Raw genomic sequence first — 15,743 nt, forward strand, 5'->3', positions numbered from 1 at the left:
CAGTTTAAAAAAAAATTGCGTACAACTCAGCAAGGCTATTCCCCAAACATAAGCACAATCCCCCCGGTCAGCGCAGAACAGCCCACCAAGTACATGTTGGTGTAAGGGTTAAACAGACAATTTCAGCTAAAATGGGAAATAGAGTTTTCAGCTAAATTAGCAGCCCTACATTCCATAGCCCCTTGAAAACAAGTTTTAGACATGTAATCTCCTAGAATTGATCTTGCACCTGTGTTTATGCCTGGGAGCGTAGCCTTTCTCAGGCCATTCTATAGGAAAGCGTAATGTTGGTGAACGAAACACAGCAGCAATAGTTGGGTAGACCACCCTGTGCCGCTAGTAGCGCAGAAACGTTGCAGACAAGGGGGTCTTATGATTGGCTCGGGGAGGCCGTGGTCTGCTCTGATAAGAAAAGCCATAAAGTATGGTGTTGAGCGCCCTGTTGGCGAGAGAGCCCCAGCCTTGGACCGTGTCGCGAATGGCGCCCGGTGATAGAGAATAAAAACATCCTGCGGCGTGCTTTGCTGTGTACTCGGGGTTTATGAGTGAGTGCGGGGATATTCTGGGATACATGAGTGTATGTGCCTCATTTAGTAGTGTAATAACCTTGCTTTATTTTCCTCCGTTGCTTAGATCAGGAAACTTCCAGGGCTTATCCAGGAATACAGTAATTAGGCTTTTGCATTTACAGACTTTCTTTCATATGGCCCCTGGCCAGATGTGGGCACCTAAAATATCCAGCACAGCTTGCACCATATGGGGCCTGTAGGAAAAGCTGTGGGGTGAGTCAGAAATACATCTTCTTAAATCCATTTCTCTCAACACTCTACTTTGCTCCCGAAAATAAATGTGTAATATTTATGAACAACCTTGTCACAGATATTCAGATCATTTCTTTACTTGCTTCCACCACAACCATCTTCACTTTGCACATTGAACCAAGCTTTCTCAAAGTCCTTACGTTCTAGTTTCTCCTCTATGTCATCCTTTTAGAACATCCATAATTCTAATTTTAAACCTCTCAAAGCTCTCCAGTCATTGAACAAAACACGAAGCCTGATAAGAGCTGGGAAGAAACTGTCCCTGATTCTGGAGTTGTGCATTTTCACGGATGGATGGAGCTGCGGTTTGGGTGGAGCTGTTCCCAAACCTAGCAGCGAATCATCCTGATAAAATGCTTTTTACGATGAATCTATAGAAGTTGGTGGGAGCTTTTGGGGACATGCTGAACTTCCTAAGCCTTCTAAGGAAGTAGAGGCGTTGGTATACTTTCCTAGTCATTGCTTGGATGTGGATGGTCCAGGGGAAGTTGTTGGTGATAATGACTCTCAGGAATTGGAATTTTTCAACCATCTCTACTTCAGCGCCATCAATGCAAACTGAGGTATGTGTTAACGTTTCCTGAAGTCCATCACTCTCTTTTATGTCTTGCTGAAATTGCGAGAAAGGTTGTTGTCTCAACACCAGGACACGGGGTACTCGATCTCCTTCCTGTACTCCGTCTTATAATCATTTACTCAACATTCCAGCATCTGCAGTTCTGTTGTGCCTCCAATCATTGAGCAAGTTGCCACCCTCAAAATACTTTTCCCTTTGTTTTTAAACTCCATCTTTTGTAGCTCAATTGCACTAAAATTGCAGAGCCACAAAACCATTCAATCTCTGATCTTTGTGCAAAATTGTGATTATCAGCATATCATCTTCATGTTCGTGTTGGGTTAGAAGTGAAATCTAGCAATCCATGAAATGATCTGAAGAGTTTGAAAGTTATCAATTTGAACCAAATTGAGACAGAAGTCTATGAGAAGTAATCAGATTATTTGGAGAGTGTTTTAGAAATTGTCAGATTCAATCATGTGGTATGTTTGCTGTTGTTGATTGTACATTGCAGATTACCTGAGATCAAATGCTTAATATGGGTTGATGGGCTTTATTAGTCACAACTCTAGGTATACTTCATATTTGTTTACACTAAAGCTGTAATACATAAATGCATTATCAAAAAATGTGCTTTTGATGTTAAAGCAGTGTTCTGGACACTATCCAGCTTTCTTTATTGTGGTGGTTTATTTCTTTAAAGATTGTTATTCTGAGATAAAGATTTATTTAAACCATTAATCATGCCCCAGATTGCTATGGTTTAAAAATGAATTGATTGATGAGTTGGGGCTGTAATGAACCTTGATAAATTTGGAATTCATACTGAAATTCAACGTTTTGCAAAGGATTACCATATGTTTAGCTTCAAAAATTGTAGAAAATGAATTCAACCACGTCAAAAATGTTTTGCAGAGTTCCCTATGCCAGGAAAGTTTATCTCATGGTTTCAGCACTCAAATTCTTTCTCTTTGATGTAAAACTAGTGTTGAGTTCCACAACAAAAAAAGCTCAAGGTCAGAGGCCTGTACTAAACCTACAGTTAATGTGCATTCAGTCTAGCTCTTTCTGTCATCAATGCTTTCTTTTCAATGTTGCTGAACTGTTGGCCTTTTGGTGGTCGCGTCAGTTTTTTGAAGTTGTTATTTAGCTTTTGGAAGCAAAGCACAGCAGTGGGAATAGTCCATCAAATTATGAAAAAAGTTAGTTTCACCAAATCTTTATTTACCATCTGTATTTTTTCAAATATTTTCAGTTTTAACATTAACTTTCCAGAGTCCCTCAGATTTTTAATCGTTTATGGCCAGATTATATGGAAAATTGATTTGTTTATATATTGAGATGTATAATATGAGGTTGAAATTTATAGTATCTGAGTTTGGCCCTTCCAGAGTGAATTGCTTTTGAATTTTTGAGTGGTACAATCACAGTCCAAAATAATTTTTAGGCTAAAAGGAAAACAATACATTTTTGGAAATAGCACTCTCCATCAGTTCCTGAAATAAAATTGTACAGGTGGGAAAAGTATTGATGAAGATTACAACCAAACCAATCACTTTCATTTCTGATTTTCTGTGCTTATTAAAAATATATATATTTCAGGCAGCTCCAGTGTTTTCATTAAGGCTTGAATTTCACAATTGTCTTAAAAACTGACAGATTGTAATGCAAAAACAAGCTATGTTTTAGTGATAGAGCGACAGAAAAAAATAGGACCCGAGGCCCACCGAGTCCATGCTGACTATCGATCATCTGTCCACTAGTTCTGTGTTATCCATAGTTCATATCCTACACACTAAGGGTAATTTACAAAACACAAATTAACCTAGAAACTTACATGTCTTTGGAATATGGGAGGAAACCGGTGCACCCTGAGAAAACCCATACGATCGCAGGGAGAATGTACAAACTCTGCACAGCCGGCAATTGAACCTGGTCTCTACTGCGCCGCCCCAGCAAATAAGCAATGCAAGATATTACACCGCTGTAGCAATGTTACAAGAGGAAGAGCACATACACGTAGTCACTAGGACTTAAAACTTAAAACAACGGTCAGAGAATCTGGGGATTCCACAATGCTTAACTTTGGGGCAAACATCGTGGCACAGCTCGTAGAGCAACTGCCTCAGAGCTCCAGTAATTTGGGCTCATTCCTAACTTTCTCCCACATCCCAAACTCACGCAGGTTGGTAGATTTATTGGCCTGTGTGAAATGCCCCCGCCGTGAGATGAGTGGTCGAATCTGGGGATTTAAGGTAATGTGGGGAGACATTTTCAGTCTAGACGGGAAGATCAGAGGGATGTTTAACAGGGTTTGCACGCAATTACGTCCTACATTGCCTAACCAAGTGGAAGCTTCAAAATGGAGAACATCTATGTTCTCCATTCTCAAACCCCACCTTCACAGAACCCCACAGCCCCCCATGACACTCTAATCTCTCACCAAAGCTGATATCAGAAGCTCTTCATGAGGGTGAATCCTCATAAAGCCTCCGGCCCCCATGGTGTGTCTAGCTGCATTCTTAACACCTGTGCTGACTAATGGGCTGAGGTTTTATGGACATATTTATCTCTCGCTTAATAAGGTCCAAGGTCCCCAACTGCTTTAAAAAGACATTCATAATACTGGCCCAAGAAAAATACCGGTGCCCAATCGCCTCAATGATTGCAGACTGGTGACACGGACATCAGTGGTGACAAAATGCTTTTCGAGTTTCGTTATGATGCATCTCAACACCTACCTTTGGAAGGATCTGGACCCACTACAATTTTCGTATGGCCACAATCGTTCAACAGGGGATGTGATCTCGTTGGCTTTCCATGCTGCACTGGCCCACTTGGGGCGGCACAGTGGCACAGCGGTAAAGTTGCTGCCTTACAGCGTCAGAGACCCGGGTTCGATCCTGATTACAGCTGCTGTCCGTATGGAGTTTGTACGTTCTCCCTGTGACCTACATGGGTTTTGTCCGGGATCTCCAGTTTCCTCCCACAATCCAAAGACGTACAGGTTTGTAGGTTAATTGGCTTGGTATAATTGTCCCTAAAGTGTGCACGATATTGTTAGTGTGTGGAGATCGCTGGAAGGCACTGATTCGGTGGGCTGATGGGCCTGTGGGGGGGAAGGGTGGGTGGGTGGGGGGGGGGGGGGGGGCTGGCACTATGCTCACCCCGCACCTTCAGCTTTCGGCCTCACGCATCAGATCCCGGTCTCACTCCAGCTTCACTCAGAAGCTTCCGGTTCAACTCAGCAGCTTCCAGCTGGTCGTGCTGGTCGCCGCAGAAGCAGTCCGCAAGCCGCTGATCTCCGCAAGCTGCTCAACACACTGCGCCCCTTCAGCATTTTATTTTCCTCGCCGCGCTATTGAGAGCGGGTTCCGGAAGGGGCGGTTTTTATGATTTTTTTAAACCTTCATAACTTTTGTACTATGTCACCGATCGGAACAAAACTTATTTGACGCAGCAGAGGAGAATGGTGAGTAAGGTGGCTAAAAATCGTAGCGCTATGGGGGATCGTTTTTGCGCAAATTTAATTACAACGCAGTGGTCAAGATGAGAATTTTAGTAATAGTATAGACGTTTGGTTTGTATCCCATGGTTTCGCTTTTCCATGCCTTTTCACATCCTCTAATCATTCTATCTCTCACTCTATACTAGATGTGAAATCGTTCATGTTGTCTCCGATGTGTTCGCACTTCAAAACCACTATGCGTTACAATGTTTTAAAATGCGTCACAAAGCCTTAAAAGCTTGCACTTAGCAGTACAACTTCCTAAACCTTTGCTTCAAGTACCTTGTTAAGCATACTCTATAGATGTAAGTTATTGTTGCTAAAATAATTACTGTACATGAAGTATTTTACTCGCATACTGAAGACATACAGCATTACCAAAAATAACCAAATGTGATGAAATAATAAGATGTGAATACTGCTTATGAACAATTAGCAAAGCTCAAATTCAGTTTGAAATCAAACAGGAAATGTTGAAAACACCCATCAGATCAGGTTGCATCTATGGAGAGAGAAACAGTGAAAAATTTCAGATCCATGACATTTCCAACTCTAGTGGAAAAAAGTGGAAAAAGTAACCCGTTACTCTACCCTCCCTTGTAAAACTGGTCACCACCATGAAACCTACTACCTGCCCCCTCGACATTGTCCCCTATGCCTTTCTGAAGGATGTCATTACAATAGCCGGTCCCAGCATCCTCGCCATCTTCAACCGTTCTCTGGCGACTGGCACTGTTCCTACCTGCTTCAAGCATGCGGTGGTCCAGCCCCTCCTGAAAAAGGTGATTTTAAGTCAACATATGCCTTACCTTCACCAAAATACTATGTTGGAAACTTTCCAATCAGGTTTCAGGGCCCACCACAGCACAGTCTGCCTTGTTGAAGGTACATAATGACCTACTTCTCACCATTGACTCCGGCAACTGTGCAATCCTGCTCCTTCTCGACCTCAGCGCAGCATTTGATACTGTCGACCGCACCATCCTAATTGACCATCTCCGGTACGGGGTTGGTATTGATGGCACTGCCCTGAGCTGGTTCATCTCCTACCTCAAAGGTAGGAGTTTCTCTACTAACATAGGCAACTCTTTCTCCTCCCCAGCTAGCCTCTGCTGTGGGGTTCCACAAGGTTCCATCCTTGGCCCCATTCTCTTCTCCCTGTATATGCTCCCCTTAGGCCAAGTCATTCAAAGGCACGGCATCTCCTTCCATTGCTATGCAGACGATACACAACTCTATCTCCCCCTGAAGTCCAATAACCGATCAAATCTACTTAACCTTATCCACTGCCTCGAGGATATAAAGTGTTGGCTGGCCTAGAACTTACTCCAACGAAACAAGTGTAAGTCTGAGGGCATCCTTCTCGGCCCCTCGGACTCAATCAAAACGATAGCAGGCAGCCTTGGAAGCCTTACCCCATTACTCAAACCTCACGTCAAAAACCTTGGCGTGATATTTGACTCAGCATTGAAATTTGACAAACAAGTCAATGCCGTGGTAAAAGCTAGCTTCTTCCAGCTTCGGACGATAGCTAAAATAAAACAATTCCTCCAGTTAGACGACCTTGAAAAGATCATCCACACATTCATCTCCTCCCGCCTCGATTACTGCAACTCCCTCTACACTGGCATCAGCCAATCTTCCCTGTCCCGCCTGCAACTGGTCCAAAACAACACAGCGAGACTCCTGACGGGCACCCGAAAAAGTGACCACATCACCCAGATCCTGGCCTCTCTCCACTGGCTCCCTGTGCGGTTCTGAATAAATTTAAAGATTCTTCTTTATATTTACAAAGCCCTTAATGGGCTTGCCCCCACCTACATCAAAAGTCTGCTTACCCACCACACCACCTCCAGGTCCCTCACATCGGCCGACTTGGGGTTACTGAACATCCCGCGGTCTAGACATAAGCTCAGGGGCGATCGCGCCTTTGCGGTTGCAGCTCCTAGACTGTGGAACAGCATCCCTCTTCCCATCAGAACTGCCCCCTCTTTTAAGTCGAGACTTAAAACTCATCTTTACTCTCAAGCCTTTCTTGACGTCCTCTGAGGGAGGGCTATATGTATGTATTTATGTATGTACCTAATCTATGAACCACTTTTGTATAACGTTAGTACCTCCACCAATGCAAAGCACTTTGGTCAACGAGAGTTGTTTTTTAAATGTGCTATAGAAATAAACGCGACTTGACTTGACTTGATGACTTAAATTGCAGACAAAAAATTGTTTGCCCATTATGTACATTTAATACATTCATGTTGCATAATCCTAGAAAAACCAGAAAATTATATAATTAAAGAAAGTCCAAATTAAAATTATAAAAACAATAGATAAGCTTAGCTTTGAACTGAGGGGAGTAATTAAAGAATGTGGTTAGGAGAACAGGTAATTAGAATATTTTTAAGGAATATATCTTTACATTTCTTTTATGCAGCTCAGTGCACAGTTCTGCAATATATTTGTTCAAGAAGGAACTGCAGATGCTGGAAAATCGAAGGTACACAAAATTGCTGGAGAAACTTCAGACTGAAGAAGGGTTTTGGCCCGAAACGTCGCCTATTTCCTTCGCTCCATAGATGCTGCTGCACCCGCTGAGTTTCTCCAGCAATTTTGTGTACCTTCTGCAATATATTTGTTGGCAGGTAATAGTCATTTGCAAAACATTCAGCATCAAAAGGTCAATCCTTCTTCAAGGTCTATTCAGGACTTTTAATTCTGAAGGGCCTGTCCCACAGGCGATTTTTTTCAGCGACACAGTCGTAGCAAGTCATCAAGTCAAGTCAAGTCACTTTTATTTCTATAGTGAAGAAGGGTCTCGACCCAAAACGTCATAGATGCTGCTTCACCCGCTGAGTTCCTCCAGCAAATTTGTCTACCTGCGATTTTTGCAGCATCTGCAGTTCTTTATTAAACATACCTCCTAGTCGACGTCAAGATAAGTCAAGCTACCGACAACCGTTATTAGGATGTCCACCTACGACCACACCTACGACAACCTACGACCACAGAGTCGACAACTGAAGTCAACCTATGTCCACCCCCAACAAGCTACGACAAGCAACAACCCTGTCGGTGACAATTGAAGACACTTCAGTCGCCGGTTGACCTAGGTTGACGTAGGTAGTCGCCAATGGAATTCACCGAAGTCAGCACCCGGCGACAACCAACGTCAGCTGTCGCCAACCTGCGGCACGCTGGCGACAACCTACGACAGCACCCACAACAGGAGAAGACAAGCTACGTCAAGCCCACAGTCGCCGAAAAGTTTTGAACATTTCAAAATCCAGTGGCAACCAAAAAAACGTTACGACTCTTTAGGCGACTTGAGGCGACTACTCACGACAATACAGGCATCACCACGTGAGCATGTGGCGACAGCCTAGTCGCTTGTAGGCGCCGAACAAATTGTCTAAGTGGGACAGGTGGTTGAGGCTTTTTTTTTTCCCTGATTTATATCCCTCCTCAAAGAATACTCTGTTATACCATATTGGCAGTTATGTTTGCCCATATATTAAACATAATCAATTGATTGTCACACCCTTTAAAACATCTTTAAGAATTTGTTGACTACAATGTTGTACCTCTTTCTTGTCATGTGCTGTAGACGTCTACCTTATCATTTACAATTTACGTTGAAAACTCACAATTCATCCTGTCTCCTTTATAATCATTCTAATGACGATAAAGCACTTGGATGCCTTCCCCTGATGTTTGGCAAGTTTTTTGGTTTGGCATAATAAGCAACAGCACTATGCAGACAACCCAATTATTGATCTATTTTTCAGGAAAGGGCCAACTTTGTAATCTGTGCCATCTGTACAGTTTGTGCTCAGTAAATGAGCATTGCAAGTTTACAGCACATATTAACTTTCTCTCTTGTTCTGAACATTTAGAATGCCCGTCCATCATTATGGGACTCTACTCTTGTAGCATGCAATTTCTTTTTAAATTTAATTGACAGGTTATAAATTTACAGAGTGTGCAGAGTGAGAGAAGGGAGAGAGTGTGGTCCTTATTTTACGATGTAAGATTAAGATGTGTGGATTCGGAACTGGCATATTCATAGAAGACAGCGGGTTCTAATGGCAGGCAGATATTCTGGCTGGAAGTCTGAGCAGTGGAGTTCCGCATGGATCTGTGTCAGTCATACAGCATGGAAACAGGCTCTTTGGCAAAAACTTGCTCGCACCAACCAACATGTCCCATCTACGCTGGTTCTATCTGTCTGCTTTTGGCCCATATCCCTTTCAATCTGTCCTAACCATGTGCCTGTCTAAATGTTTTTTAAATATTGTGGTAGTACCTGCCTCAACTATCTCCTTCCATACACCCACCACACTTTGTGTAAAAAAGTTACCCCTCAGGTTTCTATTACATTTTACCCCCATTACTTTAAACGTATGTCCTCTGGTTCTCGATTTCCCCTACTCTGGGCAAAAGACTGTGCGTTTGCCCGATCTCTCTCATGATTTTGTACACCTCTATAAGATTACTCCTCATCCTCCTGTGCTCCAAGGAATAGAGTCCTTGCCTGCTTAACCTCTCCCTATAGTTCAGACCCTCAAGTCTTGGCAATATCCTCATCAATCATCTCTGCACCCTTTCCAACTTGACAACATCTTCCTACAATATGGTGCCCAAAACTGAACACAATACTCTAAATGTGGCCTCACCAACATTTAATATAACTGCAATATGCCCTCCCAACTTCTATACTTAATACTATGACTGATGAAGGCCAATGTGCCAAAAACCTTTTTTGATCACCCCACCTACCTGTGATGCCACTCTCATGGAACTATGTAGCTGCATTCTTAGATCCCTCTGCTGTGCAAAACACCCCAGAGCCCAACCATTCACTGTGTAGGTCCTGCCCATGTTAGACTTCCCAAAAAGCAATGACTCACATTTCTTTGTATTGAATTCCATCAACCATTTCTCAGCCCACCTGGCAAACCGATCAAAATCCCATTGCAATTGTTGTCAACCATCTTCACTCTCTGCAATACCACCCAATTTTGTATCATCTGCAAACTACCTAATCTTGCCATGAACATTTTCATCCAAATCCATTTATGTACTTATAAAATCTTTTGGGATTATACTTTACCTGCCCATTCTGTCGACTACACCTTCTCTCATTACCTTCCATACTGGAACCTCTGCTGTTTGTGAGATATATAAATGACCTAGATGTGATATAAATGGGTTGGTAAGTAAGTTATCTGACAATGCCAAAACAGGAGGAGTTGCAGACAGTGAGGATGGTGTCAGAAGATACAACCGAATACAGATCAGTTGCAGAAATGTGCAGAGAAATGACAGGTGGAGTTTAACCTGAGCAAGTCCGAGGTGTTGCTTTTTGGGAAGTTAAATGTAAGGAGACAGTCAATGTCTAGGCCCTTAACAGCATTGATGTTCAACGAGATCTTGGAGTCCAAGTTCATAGCTCACTGAAGCTGGCAGCGCAAGTAGATCAGCACAAAATGGAACCTCTTGCACACATCCTCAGTGAGTTGTTTTGTACAGGGATAGTCTTGCTGAGCTGTATGCCAAAAATGTTTTTCACTGTACCAGTACACGTGACACTAAAGAAATATTTGAACCATTAGTACATACACATACACACATCAAGAGCACTATATGGACAATCTTGTCCTTCCTCTATATCAGCGGTCGGCAAGCTATGACCCCCGGGCCGAACGCGTCCCGTAACTGGAAATCATCCGGCCCGCAGGCGTATTTTTTTCCGCATTCATCCAGCCCGAGGTCATATATATTTTTTCCCGCATCTAAAAGTGAATTTGCGTTTGCAGATGCTGCAGTGCCTGATGCTCAGCGCGCCCCGGAACCATTCCGGCCAGCAGGCGTATTTTTTTTTTTACCCGCACCTACTTGGATTGGTGGGCGTTGTTCCAGGATGTGATAGTGAAGTTGCATTTACGGTGGCTGCGGTGCCTGCTGCTCATTCACCCTAGACGTCGTTCTTGATGTTGCTGTACGGAGGGGTAGCCAAGTCTATCCCTCATTGCTGGCAGCTGATTTACATTCCTAGGCTGGGTGGCTATGTCCAGTTTGCTGATGGCGACATTCTACCAGGACTCAGGTCTGGTCCCCAGGGCGGGAAGACGGAGCAGCTTTCTGCCGGGGCAGCAGGGATAGTGGCCGTCCACTGGAGTGGAGTTGGCCGAGCAATGCCACTCTCGTAGCGACTACACCGCGGGACCTGGCACGCCTTCAACCCTGGAACTGTGTGAAGTGGGAAACGGGCAGCGGCTGTAAAAGGACAGCGTCGCTCGGTGGGGAAGAGTTCCTTTCCACAGCATGTGGGGAGTCTGGCCCGGGTCAGCACGGCCTGGGCTGCACAAAGTAGCAAACTTGGCTGGATCGCCAGGGGTAAAGTTGCGGGGAGGGCAGGAGCGTTGAGAAGGAGGGGGTCGGAGATCATGGCTGCAACTCACTCACTCACCGCTCACCACCGGGCACGGAGCCACCGCATTGTAGCCAGGAAGGGAAGTAGATCGGGGGGCTGCGAGCGGCAGCCGGGACCGGACAGTGGAACCGGCTGCCACCTCTGCACCTTCTGCCAACCCGCCAGCCAGCCACAGAGTCCTTCGGCACTGGCGCAACCAGTGGAGGTGGTGGTTGGCGGGTAGCTACTGGGCGGAAGGCTGGCTCCTCTGTCCCGGGCTCTCTCTCTCTCTCTCCCGTTATGTGATGTCAAGGTTTATTAAATAAACTTTATTTGATGCGGCCCTCCAACTGCTCACGGACATGGGATCCGGCCCCTATGCACAACAAAGTTGCTGACCCCTGCGCTATATCATAATTGCTGGACACTCTAAATTTTCTGCTTTTGTTTTTAGCTCCTTCCTTGCTCATTTACATAATTGTGAAATCTCTCTGAGGTATAGATAAAGAGCACTAAGAAACTTTACATAAGTCATGGTCTGTTGAGTTACTCCAATACTGCGTGTCTTTGTTTGTAAAGCAAGGTCTGCAATTCCTTGGATCTCCAATGATGAAATGAAATATGTTTTGGTGTATTTGAAATGAACGGGGGAAATCATTGGTGAAATCAACATACCTGTAACCCAGAAATACTCTTAAAGGGCCTGTCCCACTGTACGAGCTAATTCAAGAGTTCTCCCGAGTTTCCCCTGATTCGAACTCAGAGAATTACGGTAATAGCTGCTCGTAGGTACTCGGGGCTCTCATGGACATTTTTCAACATGTTGAAAAATCTTCATGAGTCTTCACAAGCTTACCGCGTTTCCCAAGTACCTGCCGTTAGCGTTACGAGCCGCTAAGAGACGTCCCGAGCTCCTGTGTTCCCGTTACGTACATTCTACGTGCTTACCACGAGTTTGATTTTTTTTTTTAAACTCGGGAGAGCTCTTGAATTACCTCGTACAGTGGGACAGGCCCTTAACTCTTCCAATATGGATTATAATGGAAAGCCAATCATCTGCTTGTACAATACTGCTTGTCACCAGCATCTATACCCAGGGAACAACTTAAAAGCATAGAGCAGTTAATGACAAAAAAAAATCAGTCAATAAGTTAGTGGAATCGGTCATATGAACAGGATAATTTTTTTGTCTATGAAGGATAGTTATGTTTACTATGTGTATTGCAACAAAACACCAGTCAGAAGTTGTATTCTCTCTCCTTCTGAAGATCATTGCAACCAACAAACTTAGATGGACCATTTTGTTTCAAGTTGGGCTAAAGAATCAGTCCTGACTGATGCTGACTATAACTATTTCTATTGATCTGACTTTTTTTTATAGTTTAAAACTATCGCCAAAACTATGTAAACCATAAAGTTTAAAAAAAAGCACACAAAAAGGAGCAGGAGTAGATCACGTTGGCTCTTTATTCTCTTTATCATTAAGATCATGGCTGGTAAGATCCAGGCCACTTGTCTGTATTGAACAAGAAATAATCTATTTCATCCTTGAAAATTATTCAATATTTCAGCCTCAAGAGTACCAAATGCCAAGGATTGTACAATCAATCTCCACCAATCCCCTATTCAGAAGGCATCTGGAGTCAATAAACTAAAAAGCATGAAAATAGGCCCTTTGGCCCACCTTGTCAATGCTGACTAATTTGATATTCCGGGCGAGTCCTATTTGGTCCATTTCCCCCAAAACTTTCCCTATCCATATGCCTGTCCAAATTACTTGTGAAAGTCATAATTGTTTCCATAACTTCATCTGGCAGCTGCAGGTGCAAACTACACTCAGAGTGAAAAAGTTGCCTCTCTTAAATCTCGCCGCTCTCACCGCAGCTCTCACTCTCTTTAGTTTAAGAATCTTCTACCCTGGTAAAAAGACCGAGTGTTCACTCTATCCATGCCGCTCATACTTAAAAAAGGTAATCCAACGTTCCAAATAAAAAATGTCACAGCCTATCCAGCCTCTCCCTTACCAACTGAATAACATCCTTCCCATAATAAGGAAACTGACCAAAACTGCATCATCCAAGTGTGGGCTCATCAACCTGTACAGCGGCATTATGACGTCCCAACTTTTGTACTCAATATCCATCCAAACGAAGGTAAGCATGCCAAAGGCCTTCTTCACCACCCTGTCCACCTGACTTGCCACATTTAGGGAACCCTGCACCCAGATCTCTTTCTTCTACAATACCTACCAGGGCCCTACCATTTACTGTGCAAGTATTGTCCTGGTTTGACATACCAAAGTGCAACCTTTGTCAGACTTAAATTTAATTTGCCAGTACTTGGCTCACCTTCCCAGCTGAACTAGACCCTCCTGTAAAATTAAAAATCCTATCTTTATGTAGTCTTTTCAAAATCTTATGAATTTCAGTAAGATATCTTCTAATTCTCCTTCAATTTGGGCCCAACTTACTCAAAGTAAGGCAAACCTTTCATCCCAAGAATCAACTCGGAAGCCCTTCACTGAAATGGCTCCAATGTAAGCATACACATCCATAAACCAAGACCAAAGCATTAGACAGTACTCCAGGAGAGGCCTCCACAACACCCTGTGCAGTAAAAACAAATATTTTTTACTTTCCTTCCACTCTGTAAAATAGGCTAGCGATTAATTTGCATTCTAATTAATTGCTGTACCTGCTTTTTGTGAGTCGCTTTATACTACAGCATCCCATGTAATTTAGCACTGTCTTGACTAACAATAACTAATTTTAATTACAATAGATTTCCACAATTTACATTGCTATCTTATTGTAATCACAATGTACATAAAGAAATGAAACAATTATCACATAATATGTGATATAACAAATTGATTTTTGTAAAGTAGAATGTTGCAGTAAATAACATTATCTCATATGGCACTGTGGGACATGATATTTTAAAGTATGTTGAAAGAAAAGACAGAAACTTGTAAAACTATTGCAAGTAAGAATTTCATTGTTCCATTGTCGGTACATATGACAAATAAACATTCCTGGCTCTTGAATGATTCAGGAAGTCTCTCAAAGTAAAAATAGAAATAACTCCAAAACAGAACTCTTATGTTAAATTGTTCTTGTGAAAATTTTAGGTGTGTAGCTTCAGGATCAGATTCAAAACAAGTATAACCTGGTAAAACCTAGAACTCTCTAATTCCTTAAATCAGTTACTTCTCTCACTTTTAAGATTTTCCACGGCAAAGGTTAAGTGTTTTTGACTTAAATGTAAGCACTGCAGAAGTGCTTGCATTTGTTAATTAAATAAGACATGCTTATTGGAACAATATTCTCTGAGGTGTGCATCAATCATCCTGTAGCCTTTGCCGTCTCTTCATCAGCTTTGTCATAAGTTCGCTCGACTCATCATTGCCTGCATATGGAGGAAAAACAGTTACATGATCAAATGTTTTACCTTTTGTTAACCTGTTAATTCATCACTGGTTCCTGCTGTAAAATCACAACTGTTCTGAGAAATTTGAAGGGAGATGCAAAGGTCCAATACCAAGCCAGGTGTTAAGACGCCACAGTGTTGCCACAGGAAGAATCAGTTTTGGTACGATGCTCAAATCACCTCTCTTCATGTGATGGTCTATTCAAAAGGCATTACATTCAATCTACATGTGCTCACTTTTGTAACATAACAGTGAAGCAATCAGGAATCAAGCACCCAAATAATGTTTTCCTTTAGTAAGTCAGCATAGCTGTACTAATAAGTATTGCAGCTTTGTAAGTTGGCATGTGCCAAGTAGAACAGCTATAGATTCTTCGTAGGTTCTCAGCATCTTTTCATAATGTACAGGCAGTCCCTCGGTTACAAAAGAGTTCTGTTCTTAAGAACTGTTCATAAACTTAATTTTTTTGTAAGTGGGAAATGAACATAAAATATGTGGGAGAGGATTATAGAAATAGTTGTGACAAGAGACATGGGAAGTTTGATGCCATTTTGCCTCACTGACTCGGTGAGATTGAGTGAGAGAAATTGTTCAGTGCTCCCAACTTTACTCGGCTTGACCCAGTCCCCGCTTGTAATGGCTTGTTCATAAGCCAGGCATTTGTTACCCAGGGAGGCCATGTAAACTATGTTAAAGATGACTACTATGGTGCTTACAAAAAATTTGGACCCGAATAGAGCAGACATTATTCATTAACCATCTATGATAACTGGGATCTTAGGAGAGTATTCCTTCATGACTGGAGCTTGTGTATGGAAGATAGGAAATAGATACTTTAATGAACTAATGAGTTCTTTTGTTGGGAGCCCTGGAATGGAATAAAGTGCTGGGACATCACAAGGCATGCAACAGAGTGCAGCAGGTAATCTTACCACTAATCAATAACATGCATTCAGAATGTAACAACATGTCAGACCCACAATTGACTCATGAAACTAAATACAAGTGAGAGACAA

At 42.7% G+C, this 15,743-nt stretch overlaps 1 protein-coding gene across 1 annotated transcript in view; it reads right to left on the reverse strand.

Annotated features, from left to right (window-relative positions):
- Nucleotides 1-12,696: 12,696 nt before the first annotated feature.
- The window catches only part of LOC129695564 (signal-transducing adaptor protein 1-like), an 83,221-nt gene continuing 80,174 nt past the window's right edge, over nt 12,697-15,743 (reverse strand). The window contains exon 13 of the mRNA XM_055632640.1: nt 12,697-14,705. Within this exon, the coding sequence (XP_055488615.1) occupies nt 14,638-14,705 (68 nt within the window). The 3' untranslated portion in view covers nt 12,697-14,637. The remainder of the gene's footprint in view (nt 14,706-15,743) is intronic.

Source organism: Leucoraja erinacea, chromosome 3 (genome assembly GCF_028641065.1).
Source record: "Leucoraja erinacea ecotype New England chromosome 3, Leri_hhj_1, whole genome shotgun sequence".
NCBI lineage: Eukaryota > Metazoa > Chordata > Chondrichthyes > Rajiformes > Rajidae > Leucoraja > Leucoraja erinaceus.